Raw genomic sequence first — 19092 nt, 5'->3', positions numbered from 1 at the left:
AAAGTGAAATGTGTGCTTCCTGAAAAAAACAAAACAAAAAAAAACTGTCTGATTTGCTTTAGAAATGAACTATGAGCAGAGGAAGGAGGTGCTGCAGAAGAAACCAGGGGATGCTTTTGGTAAAGGAAGCCCAGGGCACCATTGTCAAAGGATTGTAAGGAGAAAAAGCCAGAGCTGGATGGAAGTGCATCTGATAGCCAGCGTTCCTTTGTGATCCACAAGGTGGCATTGACTGCCGTCAAGGGTTCCCCGGGTTCAATCTCCTTTCAGAACAGAAACACTGCTCTTGGAAAGAGAGAGCAGTGTTACAGCCACATTATATAGTGAGGAGCACTTGGGGGGTGCTAGGGCTGCCATGCCAAACAGGCCGTTTAATCTTGCACCTTGCTGTGTGGAAGGTTATTATTTGACAAGGCAAAAAAAGAAAAGAAAATGTCCTTTTTTTGTTAGGACTGGTCAGGTTTGCTCAGGCTTGGGGAGAGGAAAGATGGCCCCCTGAGGAAAGAAAAACGCCAATGGTGCGCTTGCAAAGAGGCAGCCTTCCCGACCTCATGCTGGCGAGGATCTCCAGGGCAGAATATACTGTTGGTTTTTTGTTTTTTTTTTCTTTTTTGTGGGGGAGGGGTGGGTAGCATGGAGGTGAAGGAATAAACTATTTCTGATACACATATTGTAGCCAAGTTTTACTCTGTCCTCTCTCCGCAAAAATATGGCAGCATTTGAAAAATGCAAAAAAATTCACATCACCATTTTAAGAATTTACTTAAGACACTGCCAACAAAAAAAAAAAATATATATACCACTGAGATAAAAGACAAGAGAGTGAGGTGCTGGCACTATTGCTTCCTCATTCCAGTCTCTGAATTTACCTCTCAGTATCTGTCTCAGCATTCTTGCTCTCTGTGACAAACTTAAATCATCAGCAAGCTTAAACCTTCGCTAACCCTGGACTGAAAATGAAATCCTTTTTTATGAAGGCTGTGACCCGAAAGCCGTTTCCTTCAGGGAGGAGACAAGCCAAACACTCCCTGAGGAATAAGGCAGCGGGGTCCTCAAAGAACTGCGCTTTCGAAAAGTGCTTGAACGCCCTTTTTTGGGACTGCCGGCCAGAAATGCAGGACCCTGAAAAAACACTCACAGTCTCCCCCGTGCACTACCATCATTTCTCTGCAGAGGGAGTCTATGTGCAAGCAAAAACCAAAGCAAACCAAACCAAAAAAAACCCCTAAACAAAAAAAGAAAGAGAAAAGAAAAAAAAAAAATCCCGCAGCCATATGCCACCAGCAGTAGACTGTGGGCCAACTATAACTGTTTCTTCAGCTCAGACTGTTAGACAAAATCACAACTGTAAAAATTCTGCATTTTGGATCTAAATTAAAAAAAAAAAAGGCTTAAAAAATGGTGCGCCTTTGAAATGCTAATCACATATTGATTTTGTTGTAGTTTAATATTCATTTTAAAAAAAGGAAGGAAGGGAACAGGTGCCCAACAGTTTTGCTGTATTGAGACAGGCTTGGGAAAAAAAAAAAAAGAAAAGAAAAGAACAACCCTTATCCCTCTGTTTTTTTTTTTTTCCCCAGAAATGTAAACAATTTTCATCTTTGGTTCTCGATGGCAATTATAATAACAGGCTCTTCGGTGAAGGGGTCGGGATGCTTTATTAATTGGTCAAATAGCGGGGGGGGGGGGGGGAGGAGGAGGAGGAAAATAAAGAAAAGAGTTCAAGAGCAAAACTTTTTGAAAGGATGCAGCATAGTCAAAGGTCAGTCAGGCCCTTTAGGGGTGAGGAAACAGCTCTGAGGGCGACACCCACTGAAATAATCTCTCGATGGCAGGACCGTGGCTTACTATGGTATAACGCGGGACACTGCCCCCGTAGTACTTATTGTTATCTGCCAAAGGAAAACTGCTGATTTGTGTGCATTTAGGAAACCTCCCCTTGTAAGAAAACTCTGGACTTGGGCAAAACCCCCCCTCCCCCCAAATATAATGGATAAAGTGGTGAACTCGTGGACAGTCCTAGCAAGCACTCAGAACTATCCTTTTGCCAAGCTATAACCATGGTTCCTATGATGCGCACAGATATGAAAGCGGTTGGCGCTTCTTTAAGATGTCAGTATCGAACAGTTCGTGGTAGGGTCATGAACTGCGTGCCAAGGAAATCTCACCGGCAAACACCCCCTAATGTGAAAACCACACCAGTCTATCTCCTTAGTGAAAGGTGTGGCTGTCCCGAGATTCGCTTCAACCCCTTTACCTCAACTGCCCGACGCGGCCGGGGAGCTCCGATTTTAAGAACGTTAGCTCTTCTGTGAAGTACGCGCCCTCCGGGTCAGTCTGGGACGGGGGGTAGGGTGGGGGTGGAGAGAGAGTTTCAATCTGCCCGCAATGGGGCAATGGCCGCAGCGCGTTGTTTACGAGCGGTTTGGGCGCAGGCCCGCCAAGAGAAAAGTCTGCGCTTGCTTCCTCTTTGCAAAAGAGGTGCGGTCTCTCTCCACCTGCTCTCTGCGTGGATAGGCTGTTGCTTGGCGAGTCCATGGGGAGATTTAAAAAAAAAAAAAAGCCACCTACCGACACGCGCACCTTTCTTTTCCTCTGACCTTGCCGTGTTCCCCTCCCAGCCCCTCGTGATGCAGCCATGTCGAGGGTGGGCATTTTCAGGAAGCTGATTTAGGCGGGCAAAACGCTTTTCACCTGTGGAATTCACTTTAAACTCGGCCTCCTCGTATTTGCAATGCCATTATTAGGTTTACTGATAAGTCACAGGGCTACAACCTCTAGCTCGAGGAGCACACAAGCAACATCTTTTGTTAAAGGGCCAGACTTTAAACTAACATTTCACTTTTTACATTTGCCAGGACAAAAAAAAAAAAACAACCCCATAACTTTCTTCTTCTTCTCCGTTTCCCATGTGCAGGGAGACTGACAGGTCTGTTTTTCTATCTCGGGGGATTTTTATTTGTTTGCTCTTTGGGTGGAGGGAATGTTTGTGGAATACTTGTCCAGCGTGAATGCACTCACCCCCACACTGGGTGCATTGTTTGGACAGTAAAGACAACGCTGTGCGAACATCTCCCATGGAGAAGCGGAAGGACTTTTTAGCCACCTCCAGGATGGGCCGCAGAAACTGATTTAAAAAAAAAAAAAATTACTCTGCAATGCTAAAAAGCTTCCCTGCTCCCCCATCACCCACTCCCGACAAAGAGTCTGGTTTTGTAACAACAGATCAGACGCGTCACATGGGGCGCAAACGGCGAAAACCAGTAAAAGGAAACAAGGTTTTCACAAACCATTTCCCCATCCCAAAAGTCAATAGATAACAACCTATTAGTAAAACAGGGCGGAAGAAAACAAAGTGGTGTGGGATGCCCGAGCCATAAGTAAGAACCTAACACTGGCTACGTTGGACACCAGGAAGGCCACGCACCAGCCAAGCCATCTTGCTGCAAGCCGCTGTGGCATTTTCAGGTTCCCGACCTTTCAGAAAGGGCTGCACTGCGTTTGAGGAGTCAGTGTTACTTTTATATTTACATATATATAATCCGCGGAGTTCTGCATCGCCGTGCGGGGGTTTTAGTTCAAATGCAGTTTTATAACTCTCAGAAAATAAATAACTAAATGGGTGATGGAAAAGAAGAGACAATTTTGGATAATCATCCTTCGCATGTTTTTGCCCCCCAGTAAGTACAGAAAGAGAGAAAGAAATCTGGTCCCCAGAACTACACCCGCTCCCTTCAGAGCATGAGAACGTACTATCCAGCGGCCCCCAAATTAACAGCACCACAGATTCAAAAATTATAGGACGGGATAGCTATGAATTCAGGTTTTGCCTTGTGTTTCCAAACAGCCTTTTCTACGTTTCGTAAGTCCAAGTTTGCACGCAAAGCATAAAAAAAGCATCTTAAAAAAAAAACGAATTGTGTGTGTGAGGGTGGACTGTTTACACTAGAATCCTTTTTTTTTTCAGACCAATAGCAGGTTTCCAAATCGCCCAGTACCCTTAAATTCAGAGCCTCTGGAGCTCACACGATGCTGGTGAATGGGCACATGGATAATTCTTCAGTTTTGAAAAAACAAATACATGTTGCCTGGAGTAAGCATTCATTCATTTTTATTTTTTTTTTGCCTTGTTTTTGACACCGCATTTTCCAGACTTCATGCTCTATGACCTCCAACACAAAACAGAGCAGTCAAACCAAACTGCAGCTGGTGATGAACGTTTTCCTGACATTTCATCATAGGTTTAGAAAATCTTGCATGTTTTCAATTTATAAAGCTTTCATCGGTTCCCCAGGGCACTAATAATAAAAAAAAAAAAAGGGTACAGAACTGACAATTTTTTTGCTCACAAATAAGGGCACTGAATCCATACGAGTTGAGTGCTTTATTTTATCGCTCGCACTGGTGGATCAGTCATTCTCACATCACTTTCCCCCAAAAACACTCTGGGCCCTAGATTAGAAAGATAGCACTGGTGAATGAGTGAGCAGATTCTTTTTTTTTTTTTGGTGGGGAAGGTTGGAAGGAAGTAATTCTATATACAAAAATTAAATAATACTTTGTGAAGAAATGTCTTTTTTTTTTAAATTCAAGAAAAACCTTCAGCAAGATATCTACTGAAACCCCTATAAAGCCTGGTAAACACATCGAGAGAGCCACAATCTTTGCGCTGCTAAAGCAAAACTGAAACAGGCGTTATCTTTTTTTTTCTTTTCTAGAATCCTTGGTGCAAGCTCAGGGAAAAAAGCCAACAAGAGTGGGTTTTTTTTTTTTTTGCCTTTTAACAGGCAATGCAGTGCTGCTTCCATAAGTTATGGCGACATATTATTTGTAAACAGTTTTTCAGCGGTTTGGTATTTTCTTTCCCGTGCGATGGGAACTTTTGGTGGAGGTAAATCTGGCGGGGGGGTTAATGCCTGAGCACAACTAACAGTAGCTTTGCTTAACGCCAGCTCGTATGACACTGCCATTGCCTTCCAGTGGACAGAAGAGACAAGGCTTTCATTCTCTAGGTCCCGGAAAATTAATCATTTGATACTGCATGTGCAAAACATATTACGGCAGAGTTTAAAGGCAGCAAAAAGTAATTTAACAAAAAAAAAAAAGACTATCACTACCCCTCCCCCCACAACCCCAATGAATGGAGTGGGTGATATATAAATGGAAAAAAGTTTATTTCCTCTGATTTTTTGTTTTGTTTTTTTAAGTATATATTTTTCCATGTAAGTTAATACCGTATTTCTGTTTCCATGTGGATACTTTGTGAAGTTTTGAAAAATAATAAAGAGAAAATTAAAAAAAAAAAAATGCATGCTGTCTTAAAAACACCGAAAAAGAAATGTCCCAAGTGCTGTGTTGCTTTAATATGATGGGTTGCTGCCTCTTTGCCTCTTGGAAGCTCTGTTTCCAAACTGCCCAAAACTCCACTGTGATTCATCTTCTGCGCTTGCTTGGATCACAAAAAAAGTAAACAGCTGGGTGGAATCTATCATTTTAACTAGTCCGAAAAGCTATTAAAAGCTGAAGTTCCACCTAAATTAAATCCACTGGGTCTCAAGCTTGTGTTTGAAAAGAGGAAATAAAAGATTTTCCCTTGGTTTTTTTTTTTTTTTGGCTAGGCATCTTGCAAAATAAAGAGAGATGCTTTTTATTGTACTTCACAGTCAAACGTAGCTCTGCAGGCTCTCGGGGTGGGGTTTCCCTCCCCGAAGATTCTCAAGTCTTACTGGACCATCCTTGTCAAAGGTTAACACGATCACTGCATTAGGATGAGACCTCACAAGAGTCCCTCTGTTTCTGCAGGCAGCTTCGACATGTGAAACCGCAGGAAAATGGTAGAAATAAAAGCTGCACCACTGTACCAGAAATCCTGGGAGGCTGTAGGGCCAGGTCAAACCAGCTGGCAAAATGTTCCCCCCCCCCCAACAGGATTCAAATTAGCAGACGAAAGGTTCTTTTGCAAACAAGGGCTATTTACTGCAGTTATTTGATGTTTATTCCGCTCTTTACAGTCATCTCTCTGGTTTGCAGATGGAAAGACAGTCAAATGCAACTGTTAACCTGATAGGAGCTGAAGTGCTCTTAAATTTTTTTTTCCTTTTGGGTGTTGTAGGGAGTCACCTGTATATTGGTATTTTAAATTTCTTAACGACTTACTGAATTTAATGTCTCTCTCTCTCTGCTCTTAAACATCCTTTTTCCCCCTTAAAAAGGAAAAGATAGAGGGGAGCCCAAGAGTGAGTGGGAAAGGGCAATCATTAAGTACATAAACCAACAAACAAATGAAATACATTGTTCATGTGGTTCCTTAAATGCTCAGAGCCAGCCCCAGTTCAAGCAGCTATTTTTCATTTACAAACTTTTAGCCCTGCGGCATTCCGGGGTAATTCTGCCCATAGGGTCCTACTGGAAAACGGACCCAGAATTGCACAGTTTGACCGCTCTCTGCATCAGGGTCCTGCCATGGGGTTTAAAAAATATTTTTAAAAAAAGGACTAATTTTAAAGGTTTTTTTTTCTGGGCTACTGCTGCTCCCCAGGGGTTCCAACCATTGCTCTCTCCCTGGCACACAGGCACACACACTTCTTGTGAAGTCCATCCAGAGGCCTTTTCAGGTGACAGGCATACGCATTTTCAGAGGAGTATTTTGAAGTTAACAGCTATTTACAGTTCAGCCCAGCCCATCAGCACTACATCCTCTTTTTTCGAACTTTATTGTATTGTTCCTGACATGTTATAATCCCCAAAATAAAGGGCAGATGAAATAGGCACTCTACTTCCACAAAGTCCCATACTAAAGCTTATCGCCCATCCATGAGTGTGCAAGGAAAACACAAGAGAATGCACTCCGAGGAAAGGACATCCGTCGTGCAGATGTACACCCGGCCACAGCTGCACACAATCGCCAGGATGTTTTTTTTTTTTTCTTTTTTAGTGTATCACAGATATTGGAGTAGTAAAAAAAAAAAAAAGTCATTACACATTAGGCAGGTCTTTATTTTGTAAAAGGAACTACCCAAGTTTAATGCCTCTTAAAGCTGGAAGAAGGATCTTCACATTTCCAATTACAGATATATTCCTGGTCACCATAGTGCCTAAGCTTCTGCTTGCTCAAATAACCCAGAATTCCTTGTCTAACAGCTGGATTCCTTTGGCTGACACCTGGTACTGCACACACAGCTACTGATGCGGCTACCTTTACAACAGCTCTAAATCAGCCACCTCAATAGAAAATGAAGACGTTCTCCCTGCAATCTGAGCTGCAGCCCATGCAAATTTCTGATAAATCCTTTACACAAATCTCCTTGAACATGCAAATCCATAAATCATCGTTCTACTGAGCTAGCAGAGGAAACTAATGCTCATTTTCTCCATAGCCCCTGCTCAGGTACGAGTCTCCGAACTTCAGGCATCTGTCCAAAAACTCTCAGAATTTTGTCTGCTAGTGCTCAACATGTCCTACATCCACACACAGAAAGAAATCTATATGCACAAACTGCTCAGGTGCAAGTTCCTTTCTATTAATAGATAATAGGACTCCTCTTGTCACCTGTCACATTGATTGAAGAATGCCAACGAACAGATTTTTCTTGGATTGGAATTAAAATAAAAAATATTAATCAGCAGCAGGGGCAACCAAAGGGGGGGGGGGGGGGGGAGAGAGAAGCAGTACTTACTGAAGATGGCAAACCTGGAGGGACCTTTCTGACTTTCTTTGCTTGAACTTCTAAAACAAAACAAGCATCTGTGTCAGACATAAAATAAGTTTTGGATGAATCATGCTAAACGCTTGTTATTCACTGATCTGAGCGCTTTCGCCTTTTGATTTGTTTTTTTTTTTTTACCAGCACCAGTGGGCTTTCTAATTTTCAAAAGGGAATTCTGCTGGTGCAGTTGAAAGGCTTCCAGGTTTGATGTGCGCTGTCTGCTTGTTTCATGTGGCTTTTGTGCACTTTAAAAGCGGGTCTAGTGAGAAATCAGCTGAACAGGAAGAGCATCTCCCAGTATTCCCAGCTAGGCAAAGCGCACCCACACCTGTCTTATGCAGCCAACAAGCTTTTTTTTTTTTTTTTTGATACATCAACAGTTTTAAGCCAACGTGATACTTTGGAATTTCGTTCTAAAATCAGAGGATGGGAGAAACTCACCCATGGAACTACTGTGAAGAGGCCGCCTTCGGGGGTTATTGCTAGAATACTGATAGTACTGGGAGCCTGGTTTTGTGGGTGATAGAGCTCCCGGATTGCCCATGTCCATGTCACCTCCAAGGAGATTTTGCTGAAAGGCAAAAATAAAGAAATAAAGAAATGTACGGGAATGCTCCTGCATCTCACTTTCCCGTGCAATCATCTCCCACAGATGAAGCAGAACCAGTAGAGCAATCCACTCATTTGTGAAATGTAAAAGGAGCACAACAGCAAATAAAAATTGAAACATTGCACAATAAATGTACTTAAAGGGCTCTCTTTTTGGATGAAACAAGATGCGATAGGAAATTAATTGCTCTGAACTATGTTAAAATCACTACATTTTTATTCTTGCACAAATAAGGCTAGACAATGTGAATACAAATTTTGGTAAGGAAAAAAGAAGAAAGAAAAGACCCAAACAGGATTTTGAAAACGGTTCAATACTATCGCAATGACCAAACTCTGTCTGCTCACAAGCACACAAAAAAAAAGTGTTCGTATACTGCCTACGTGTTGTCCGTGTGCCTTAGAATACCTTTGCTACTCAAACATTTCAATCTCTCCCGTAAATAAGAAAACTAAGCAAGTTAACAACAATCAGACAAGCCAAGGGTGTGGAAAATAAATGGAAAAAAAAATAATATAAGAAAACAGAACTGCACATTCCTTTAGCATTGGTTTTCAAGGATCAAACAGTTTAACCAGCTAAGATACAAGAACATCAGTGCCAGCATCTGCGGAATATCACTTCAACAGCAAACGACTGAGACAGTCCAAGCAGCGAGCTCACGACTCACTGAAAAAGTACATGCAGAGTTCATCCAAACTAGAAACTTTCACGTCGGAGCAGAAGGAGAATAGCTATTAATTCTTAAAAGGTTAGCACAAAAGACAGATATTGTTCCATCGTAATATTCTATTTTCTATAAACTACATTGAAACTTACCCATAATATACAAATCCCCTGATTACACTCTGCATTAAACACATTGTTCTTTTAATCATTCTGATATGTAATAAAGCAGGTGTAGGTGCTACCATTTATATTAAGAACAAATTTATCATTTAAAAAGGAAATTTTAAAATTAAATACCAAAAATCTAACTTTATCTTTACTTGTAATCAACTTTTACCGACTGAACTAATTACTGTACTTGATAAAGTACAGAATGTGTTTTCCCTAATCTAAATTCTAATCACCATGTCACTCACAACAGACTTAGTAATGCTTCACTAACACACTATTCACATGCAAAATACTCTAAATAGGCCAATTATGACTCTGCTCCTGTTCCCTGGTTAACCCGCTGAGAACTGAAAAATTTCACAAGGCAGTCACCAACTAAAACAAAGGGCCCTTGTTTTAAATTAAGTCAGTCTGTTTGATTCCTAAACAGCTCAACAAAGTGGCGTGTCTGCTGCAGAAAACAGTTGGTCAAATATGACCCATGAGCTTGGAAACCAGAAATTAAAACATCCTTCTTCCATTTGCTTGCTGCTAGAATCCATCCAGAGAGCACCTAAAGATTCTAAAAATCAGATTCTACGTTTTGTTTTTTTGGAGGGGATAGGATACCATGTAAAAAAAACATTAATGGCTTATCAACTCTATTGATTGCAGCCGCAGACTTTTACATTATGCATGGAGCATATCACTGTAGGATTCATTATACAGTGCAAATTCCAATGGATGAAATCCTAGCTACATCCAAGAAGCAGAGTGCACTGCTAATATCTTCACGCCAGGCCAGAACTTAGCACAAATGTGTGTCTATCGTCACCTATATTTCAGCTGCTGAGTTGCAAATATGTTCCACTACTACAAACAACAACAGCCAGAAAATGCAAATATACTATTAAAAAAAAAAAGTCAAAAGAAAATGGAAAACAGGAATACATCTGAACTCTTATTAGATCTCTCTGGAGGGTCCTTCTGGAATATATTAGTCAGATAACCACAGAAGTACTGTGTGCACACATTTTTAGAATATACTGTCAGACCATGGCTGGTTTATTCATAAGTTTTAGGATCTTGAAAAGACTAGAGCAGTAAACATTCTTCTATATGTAAATTACCACCAGTCACATTTTTTTTCTTAAGCACAAAGAAAAGTAAAGTTTGTCAGCAGATCTGAAATACTCAGGTTTAATGCCAGCAGAATGAAAATACATAATTTAATTTTACATATTTCAACATATTTAATAATTATTTCATTGTGTTTCATTTTAATTGGGAAAATCAGACAATTGCTGGGGTTTTTTTTTTTTCTTCACACTTTTCAAAGACCGAAAGTTATTGCACTGCAGAAAACGAAAGTCATGCCTACAAACAGGAGTAAGGTAAGGGCTGCGATCAGATCTCCAGAGACTGACATAAACTCCTAGTGCTTTATGCAAAGTGTTAAGCACCTCGGTGTATGGAGAAGTACTTTAACAATCACGTTAAAAAAAAAATCATTAATTATAAACTAGTAATAGGGAGGTGGAAAGTTGGGCTGATGATGCCTCGTTCTATAATTGGATGCTGTAGTGGGCATCAATGGCCCTGTAAATACCTACTAGAGCAATCACCAAGGCAACCCACTCTTGCTTCTGAGGCTCTGAACGCTGTGCGTGCCTTCCCCTCCCCCCTCACGCCCCAATTCTTTATAACCTAGGTAGTTACAGTATAGCACCCTTAAGGAAGAGAATTTCTCGACCAACAGTGACCCGACGGGCTATGGGAAACATTCTGATTTGCCAGGAAAAAAAGCCCGCTCTTGCAGGCCTAGCCCTGGTTATTTAGCCACTCTGCAGCTTCGACTACTGGCATAGATTCCCTTCCCAGTTTAATGTTGCCAGTCCAATTTTGGGATCCCCGGATTGTGAAATTAAATCGAGAACTTCAGAATTAAAGGAAGATCATTATTATTATTTCCACCAATGATCACAACTTGGATTTTTTTTTAATGTGTTCTGAGCTTTGGCTTGACAGCAGCCGAGGTCCATAAAAGTCAGAGCAACATATGCAATATCAGGTATCACTTCCTAATTACCACTCTGTACAGCAACATATTATTTGCTAAGTTGTTTGTTTAATTACAATGCAAGTTCTTTTTAGTGTCTGGGTAATCTATTTCTTCACAGTTTACTAATTTCCATTTTACTGAATTTTTTGTGTTATCTTAAATATTCAAAAGTATACCATACTTGGGCAAATGAATTATATGCAAGGAAATGTATATTTATAACAATGTATATGTTGAAGGAGAGATGACTTGGGACTTACAATAGCCTCTCTTTTCTGTAAGGAAGGATTTGTTTCTGCTTGAAACGTGGCTGTGTATACTGGAAGCTTCATGTTTATTCGTATAACAACCTGCTATACTGTCCCTGAATTTCTCGTAGAATAGAATCTTTTTTGCAGCTGTAATAACATATGCAGCTGTGACAATCCCTGTAATACTTCTCCTGCCAGTCCCCCCCCACCCCAAAAAAAAACAAAAAACAAAAACACAGGATGACCAACAGGAATAAGCAAACAATTCTTTGTGGAACAATAAGGCCACAGTTTTATTTAATAAAACAGAAAATAAAATAAAATTCCCTGTATATAGGCACATTATACAGACCTCCAGTACAGGGGAAAAGGTGGATTCGGATATGATAAAAGGCTCACCAGGATGATGGGCCAAGGGAAGGCTTGGCTTGTAGCAACTTCAACTTTCTGTAATGTCAGCTAAGTGAGAAGAAATCCTGGATGCCCTCTCCTAGGTATTCAGGTAATTAATGGAAGAGTCCATTTGATGGGAGATCATGCAGAATCGTTTCCCTCATGATAGTGGAAAATTTAGGGACTAGCAATCACCATACTGAGTGTGTTACGCTCGCCGCCCATGGCAGCCTCATGGTGTGGCCCTCTCACCTCTCTACGCAAGCTTCAGGCTCCATCTCCTCGTCGCTGGCGGCGGTGGGCCGCCAGTCTTGACCTCAGACTTCCACCAGCACCTCCGGCCCTGCTCCGCTTCCCGGGACCCCAGCCAAGACACCGCTGGCAGCACTGTGCCCCACCCTAGGCGTGTGCGCACCAGTGAAACCTTTGAAGGGCCCGCGGCGGGAACCTGGCCGCAGACCCTGATGTTGACGTCAGTTCCCTCAACATATAAAAGCTCAGGCAGCGCTCCTCAGCGTTGCCTTTGCAACAGGTCGTCTTGGATTCCTGTTCCAGGTTCCGAGTTCTAGTTGCCTTGCGCTTGTGTTGTTCCTGTGATTCCTGGTTTCTGTTCCTTGTGTTCGTCTCGTCTGTCTACTGGATCGACTACCTGGTTCTGACCTCTGCTACGCCTGACCTCGCCTGCCTTCTCCAAGCCTGACATCTGTTACGCCTGACCACGCCTGCCTTAACCATGCTTTGATCATTGCTACGTCTGACCACGCTTGCCTTCTCCTTGCCTTCACCATTGCTATGAACGACTTTGCCTCAGACTTTCTTGAGTTCAGAGTTCCACATTGCTTGCTACACCTTCCAAGTGCTGCCAGCTTCCAATGAAGCTTGACAGTGACGCCTCTGTCCCTATCCTCTGGACACAGACTATTTAGGCTTCAGCCTTCCTTTGCTCAGGCACCTTCAGTTCCTTCTTGTCCCTTGGTGCTTGAGTTCCTGTTCCATATCCCATCCAGGATAGGACCACGCCACCTGCTGGCTGCTGTCTCTGAGCTGAACCATCTCCTACCGGCACCCGAAGGCTCAACCCGAGGGGGTCGTGAGCTGGTATAGGTGAAGCTCCAGTGGCCTCCAGCTTCAGCCCATTCCGCCTGCTGACAATGGGGACCCGTAGGCACCTCGCTTACGGGCTGCATCAACCCCACCTCAGCCCAAGGATCCACCTCCTATGAAACAGAGTGATTCAATATTGAATGTTGATCCAAACTGAACCATAGCAGGACAATGGTTCTGAACGAGAGGGCTGACTTCAAGATGTAAAACAGCAATGGGGAGGCCCTGTCGGGAATCCGAGAGCTGAAGGGCATGGAAGAGAAAATTACACAATCAATAAAAGGAGGAGATCTTTTCTAGACACATACGGGAGAAAGAAAGAATCAAAGGGGAAAACAGGTGAGGTAAAGGGAGAAAGTGGGAATTGTGAAGAGCATCAGCAAAAGACAGAAATCTCAAATAAGTTCTTTTGCTTGATATTTATACAAGAAAGGGAGGATGACAGACCAAAGGCAGGAACAGGCATTAATAAATGTGAAATTATTACAAACCCATTTAGGGACTAATTTTATAACAGGTTGCATACATTTGTGGGCGATTGTGTGTTGAAGCTACAGCAATATTTGCTTTGAAAATTATCCCAGCAAAACTATACGCACACAATTACAACTACTACTGTATTTGGTTTGCATCATTTTGCTGAGAATCTATGCACTTGCTTTTAAAAATCAAAAGGTATGCACTTCATTCCTAACCCTGGCCATATTCCACCACCTAGAACAGCTCTTCCCCTTACATAAGGGCCTGGATGTAGGCATAGGCAATGTAGGCAATTGCCTCTGGTGCCACATTCTTATAGGCACTAACGCACCGGTGCCATGCCTAAATCCATGCCTGCAGCCTACCTCTAGTGTGCCAAAAGATGATTAAAAATGAAGCGGGGCGCCTTCAACAGCCCTTGCACGCTGAAGGACCCTGTGGGCCACCACCCCTCCTCCCACATGAGCTACCTATTACCATAGAAACCCATGCAAGGGGCGGGGCACCACACATCAGCGTGCGAGGGCTGCTGAAGGCCCTGCATTGCTCTTTCTTCATCTTCAGGCACCATGATGGAGATAAGGAGGGAGGGGGAAGGGGATTCTGGCAGGAGGGATTACCCCACCCCACGCTAACTCCTACCCCCCCCCCCCCAGCAATGAGGGGGAGGATAACACTCTTCCCTCACTGCCTATGGGTTCATGTCACTTATATCCAGCCCTGCATGCATACCAGGGCCGGTACTTCCATTAGGAAAATGAGGCGGGAGCCTAAAGTTCAAAAATTGGGGGGAGGGGGGTAGCAAAATCCCTCCAGTACTGAAGGTTTGCCCAGGGTGCAAAATACTCTTGCACCATCCTGGTGCATACACACCGTGTGTATCAGTTGCATCATTTTCTAGGCCATTTCTCAGGGTATAGCACTACTTCACCCAAAGAAGTCTTTTTTCAAATGTATCCTCCACCAGAGGAGGAAGCAGTTGCAATGCTTACAAAACTGAGAGTGGATAAGGCCTTGGGACTGACGGGATGCACCCCAGAATACTGAATGAGCTAAGGAAAGTGTTAGTTGCACCTCTTACAGCTCTGTTCAAATTATCCTTAAAACAGGAAGAGAGGAGTGTTGCTCCATTACATAAAAGTGGAGACTAGGAGAAGTCACGCAACCCTAGGCCCAAGAATCTAACTTTAGTATTAGGAAAGATTATGGAAATTATGCTAAAGAAAGTGAAGAACCTTGAAACAAATAGATTACAGGGCATTACGTAACATAGAATCACAAAGGGAAGATCCTGTCAGACAAACTTGATTATTTAATGCAGTGATGCTTGAAACGGTCCTGGTCATCTCCCATCCCAGTTAATTTTCCAAGATATCCTAACAAATATGCATGGGATATATTTTCATATATTGTACGGGGATATAAAAATAGGAGGCAAACCCCAGATAGTTGTGAAAGATTCATGACACTGTAGCTCAACAAAGGTTGGTTTTGACAGAGCTGGAAGCCCAAAATAAGCAGGAGGAAAGTGTTTGGGAAAAAAAACCAGACCGTATTCAGTTCTGAAGGCAATACATTCATAAGGATATTGAGAGGATAGAAGCACTTAGGGTAAGAGTTACAAAAATGATACAGGGCCTGCAAGCCAAACCCTGCAAAGAAACTCTTGAGACACTCAAAATGTACTTTTTGGAAGAAAGGAGAGGAATATTATAGAAATATTCAGATTTTTTTAGACTTCAATAAATCACAGAAAGAAGAAATTTTCCATAGAAAATATTGCAAGGACAAGGGGTCATGATATTAAGTTTTAGGGAGGAAGGATCCAGGAAACATGAGAAAATACTGCTTCACTGATTGGTTAGCTAGTAAATGCCTAAAATAATCTACAAATAGAGATCACAAACAAAAAAAAATACTGTGACGGAATTCAAACACGTCTGGGCCACATATTGAAGCCAGTAGTAGAAGCATTGAGAGCAGAGACAAGGGAAGAGGTGATGAGGAGAAAAGCAAGAGGCAGAGCCAACTCAGTCTGTCGGAAGTGCAAGCTAATAGCAGTGAGAAAAAAAGGAGTCCTGCCCTTAAACTTAAAAGAGCCATTTTTTAGCTACAGAAAACCAAGAGTGGAAGCCATGGTCTTGCTGTGACTGCCTATCTGCTATGCCCTTGATGCTACTACACCATGGGAGTTTTGCCACCACTCTGCCTAACCTAGTTGTCATGCTCCTGATGCTGCACCTTGGTAGTTTTGATGCCTCTGTGCTGTTTGCCATTTGGATCCCAGCCTAGTTCTCCCACCCTACTTCTTTCTTGGTTGTACTGGAGTGATTTTTCACCAAAACAAAATGTGAAAAAAGAAAAAAATTACTAATTTCTTCTTCAACCCCCACCACTTTTACGGTTATCCACTTTACTATTTTTTGTATGATCCCAGCCTAGTTCTCCTACCATGCTTCTTTCTTGGTTATACTAGGGTGTTTTGTCACAAAAGTAAAATGCTAACATTTTTTTTTACAAGTTTCTCCTCCCACCCCATTGCTTTCCTGGCTCTATACTTTTCTGTGTAAGCCTGCCACTGTTACTGCATGCCTGATCCTGGCTCTCTTGTAGTACCTTGGAGATCACTTTACAATATGGGTACCATTTTTCTGCTTTGTAGTACCTTAGGGAATTCCTGTCACTTTTGATTCTGCCTTTGCTGCTCTTTTGCTGCCTTCACTATTTGGGCTTTTCATATAACTATTGTTGCTTCCCTTTACCCTCCCATGATATCGTGGGGGTTTTGATGCCTCTGTGTTGTTTGCGATATCTCACACTCTATGCCTTGGGCATTTTGATGCTTATGTGCTGCTTGCAATTCCTCATACCATATGCCTTGGGAGGTTTTGATGCTATTCTGTCTCCCTCTAACTCACTCGCTGCTGTCTTCATTTCTAATCTGCATCTACTATTAACTTCAGAGGCAGATTGTAGTGAACACTACCCTGAGCCTTGTCTGTATCTTCTACATCTCAGAGTTTGTATGTGTATACAAGAAGTCAGCACACATACATAGTATGTGAGAGACATTTTTGTACATACTGTAAGAGCTGCTGGGTGTAGTACTGGACTGTAAAACTATAGTATATTACTTAGGCATAGCTAGCCAGTAGACTAACTCTTCTTGCTGTGTTGCTCTGCACCTACTCTTTGTGATTTTAATCACCAGTTCCACTGCTGCTGACTGCTCCAAGTGACTCTTGGTACCTTCAGGTACCAAGAGTCACTTCAGGTTCCTTCAGTCACTTCAGGTTCCTTCAGGTTCCTTCTCTACTCTGTCTATCTTTGAGGTTCTTTCCAAATTCCCTTTCCTTATGGTACTTGCCAATTCTGTGTCTTGCCCTGGCAATCTGATGATTTGCACACTTGTTGTACCACTCGTGGACCCTTCATGTTACTCCTGGTATTGCTTTGTCCCTCTTGCTACCTTAGGCTTTTAATGCTATTCTTCTTCTTGCCTCAGCCATTGCTGTATATCTTGAGACCTTGCAGCCATTCTTTTTGCTGCATTGCTGTACACTACTGTTTGTGACATTAATTACCAGTGCCACTGCTGCTGCTCCAAGTTATTCTTGGTATCTTTAGATGGTTCCTCTTCTGCTCTAGCTGTCTTTGAGATTCTTTCAAAATTCCCTTCCCTTACAGTCCTTGCCAATTCTTGGTCTTGCCCTGGCAATCCAATGCTTTACATAGACCTTACCCAGTTATTCTTAATGGTTTCATGTCCTCTTGAACATTTTCTTCAAACTCCCTTTTTTAATGGTTCTAACACATAATGGTATTATCTGTATTTAGCCTTCAATGGCTTATACCACAGAAAAATGCAGGGGCAGCAGAGGTGTATCACCAAAAACCATGAAAATGCTCCTCTATTATTACTGCTTCTTAAGTAATGGAGGTGCTATTTGCAAAAGAAGAATCATGATTCAGAAAAACTGTATCCTGGATTCCCTGAATCACAGGGTATTGAACAGGAAGTGGCTAAATTTGGCACCTCTAGTCAGTAGCAAATTAGCTTTCAGTGAGGAGGCTTAAGAAGCAGATGATACTGACAAGGCTGAGATTATACATAACAAAGGGGACCAACTCCAAGCCTGAACAACCAGTTCCTTCTCCTGATGCCATATGGAAATGACATCAGGCTTCTTCCAGGGATTTCCTCTGGTTTCTCATTGCCTACAACTTTGTACCAATTTACTTGGTGTCCTTGGCTGCTCATTTTGAGCTTTGGGGTGTTCTTGCCCCTCTGGTTGGCTACTTTGCACCTCTCAATATGCTTTGAGGTCTTCATGCCACTCTTTATGCTGCTTTGACCCTCAGTCGCTGCTTTGGGTTTTTCTGTCTCTTTTGCTGCTTTGTTTCCCCTTCTTAGTGCCTTGAGCAGTTCATTTGGTGCCACATTTCCTCTCTCATGCAGCCTTGGGTATTTTATGGCACTGGTGATACTGCTCTTTGCCCTAATTTTGGAATCTTGGGGTGTTTTGGCCACTCTTGCTGCTGGTTTGCTCCTCTGATGGTGCCTTGGAAAACTTCTACCACTGCTGGTATTGTTTTGAGCCATTGTGGATCCTTGGGCTATTCATGCTACTTTTGGGGCCACGTTCATATAGTCTTGATGCACTGGCGTGCCTTCATTCTTCTGATGATGTCTACCCACAAGCTTCATTAGAAATGATTAGAAAGCCCCTATTTTGGTACCTGAGAATGGCTGATTTTGTCCCTGTTCATAAAAGGCTAAGAAACAGGAGAATGGAAACTACAGGCAGATTAGTCTTATTTCAGCGTTGGGAATAATGAAGGAAAGTCTACTGGCAGAAGACAGTAAAATATCTAGTACCCATGAGGCTGCAGGACTGGAGGCAGCATAGTTTTACCAAAGTGAGATTGTGTTAAATAAATCCGATCAATTTCTTTGTTTAGTTAACCAGATAATTAGATCAACAGTGTATGCTAAGTTTGGTGTTCTTAGATTTCAGCAAAACATTTGATACTGTTCAGCATAGGAGGCTTATGAATAAACTGAGTAGCCTAGATGTAGACTCCAAGGTGATGGATTGAATTAGAAACAGATTGAGTGACAGACAACAGAGGGTGGTGGTAAATGAAATTCATTCTGAGGAAAGAGTGGAGTGTCTCAGGAATCAGTTCTGTGGTCAGTTCTCTTTAATCTTTGTAAGCGAGGTAATAGAAGGAAAAGTTTTCATTTTTGCTGATGACACTAAGATCTGTAATAGAGTGGATGTCTGTGAAAGAGAAGAAAGCATGTAAGAAAGTCTGAGGATTGGTTAAGTGCTTTGCAGTTATAATTCAATTTAAAAAATGTAGTCATGCAAAAATCCAATAGTGCTTGATGGGGAGAGAGAAACTGAATGTACACCAGCCAGAAGAGAGACCTCGGAGTGATCGAGTCTGATGATCTCCAAGTAATGAAACAGAAGGTGGCCAACACTGGAGGAATGCTTGGGTGCTAGAGAGAGGAATAACTAACAGAAAGAGGGAGATGATAATATCTCTATATAGGTCATTGGCGAGAGCTCACTAAGAATAAGGTCTAACTAGCTGAAACCCATAAAAGATTAGTAGTCAAATGAATAATTCTCAGGAAACATGCCTCTCCTTCTTCTC

The 19092-nt window shown here is 42.2% G+C and overlaps 1 protein-coding gene across 4 annotated transcripts in view; it reads right to left on the bottom strand.

The window, feature by feature from the left end:
- TCF4 (transcription factor 4) overlaps positions 1-19092 on the bottom strand; it is an 815154-nt gene that overhangs the window by 308382 nt on the left and 487680 nt on the right. For 3 of the 4 annotated variants that reach the window (XM_029579771.1, XM_029579788.1, XM_029579781.1), the window contains exons 6-7: positions 8148-8277; positions 7677-7726 (exon numbers count right to left, since the gene is read on the bottom strand). In XM_029579771.1, the coding sequence (XP_029435631.1) occupies positions 7677-7726; positions 8148-8277 (180 nt within the window). The remainder of the gene's footprint in view (positions 1-7676; positions 7727-8147; positions 8278-19092) is intronic. The other variant, XM_029579775.1, reaches the window with a different exon arrangement.

Source organism: Rhinatrema bivittatum, chromosome 1 (genome assembly GCF_901001135.1).
Source record: "Rhinatrema bivittatum chromosome 1, aRhiBiv1.1, whole genome shotgun sequence".
Lineage (NCBI taxonomy): Eukaryota > Metazoa > Chordata > Amphibia > Gymnophiona > Rhinatrematidae > Rhinatrema > Rhinatrema bivittatum.
Note: the sequence above shows the minus strand (reverse complement) of the source record. Positions and strands in the feature narration are given on the sequence as shown.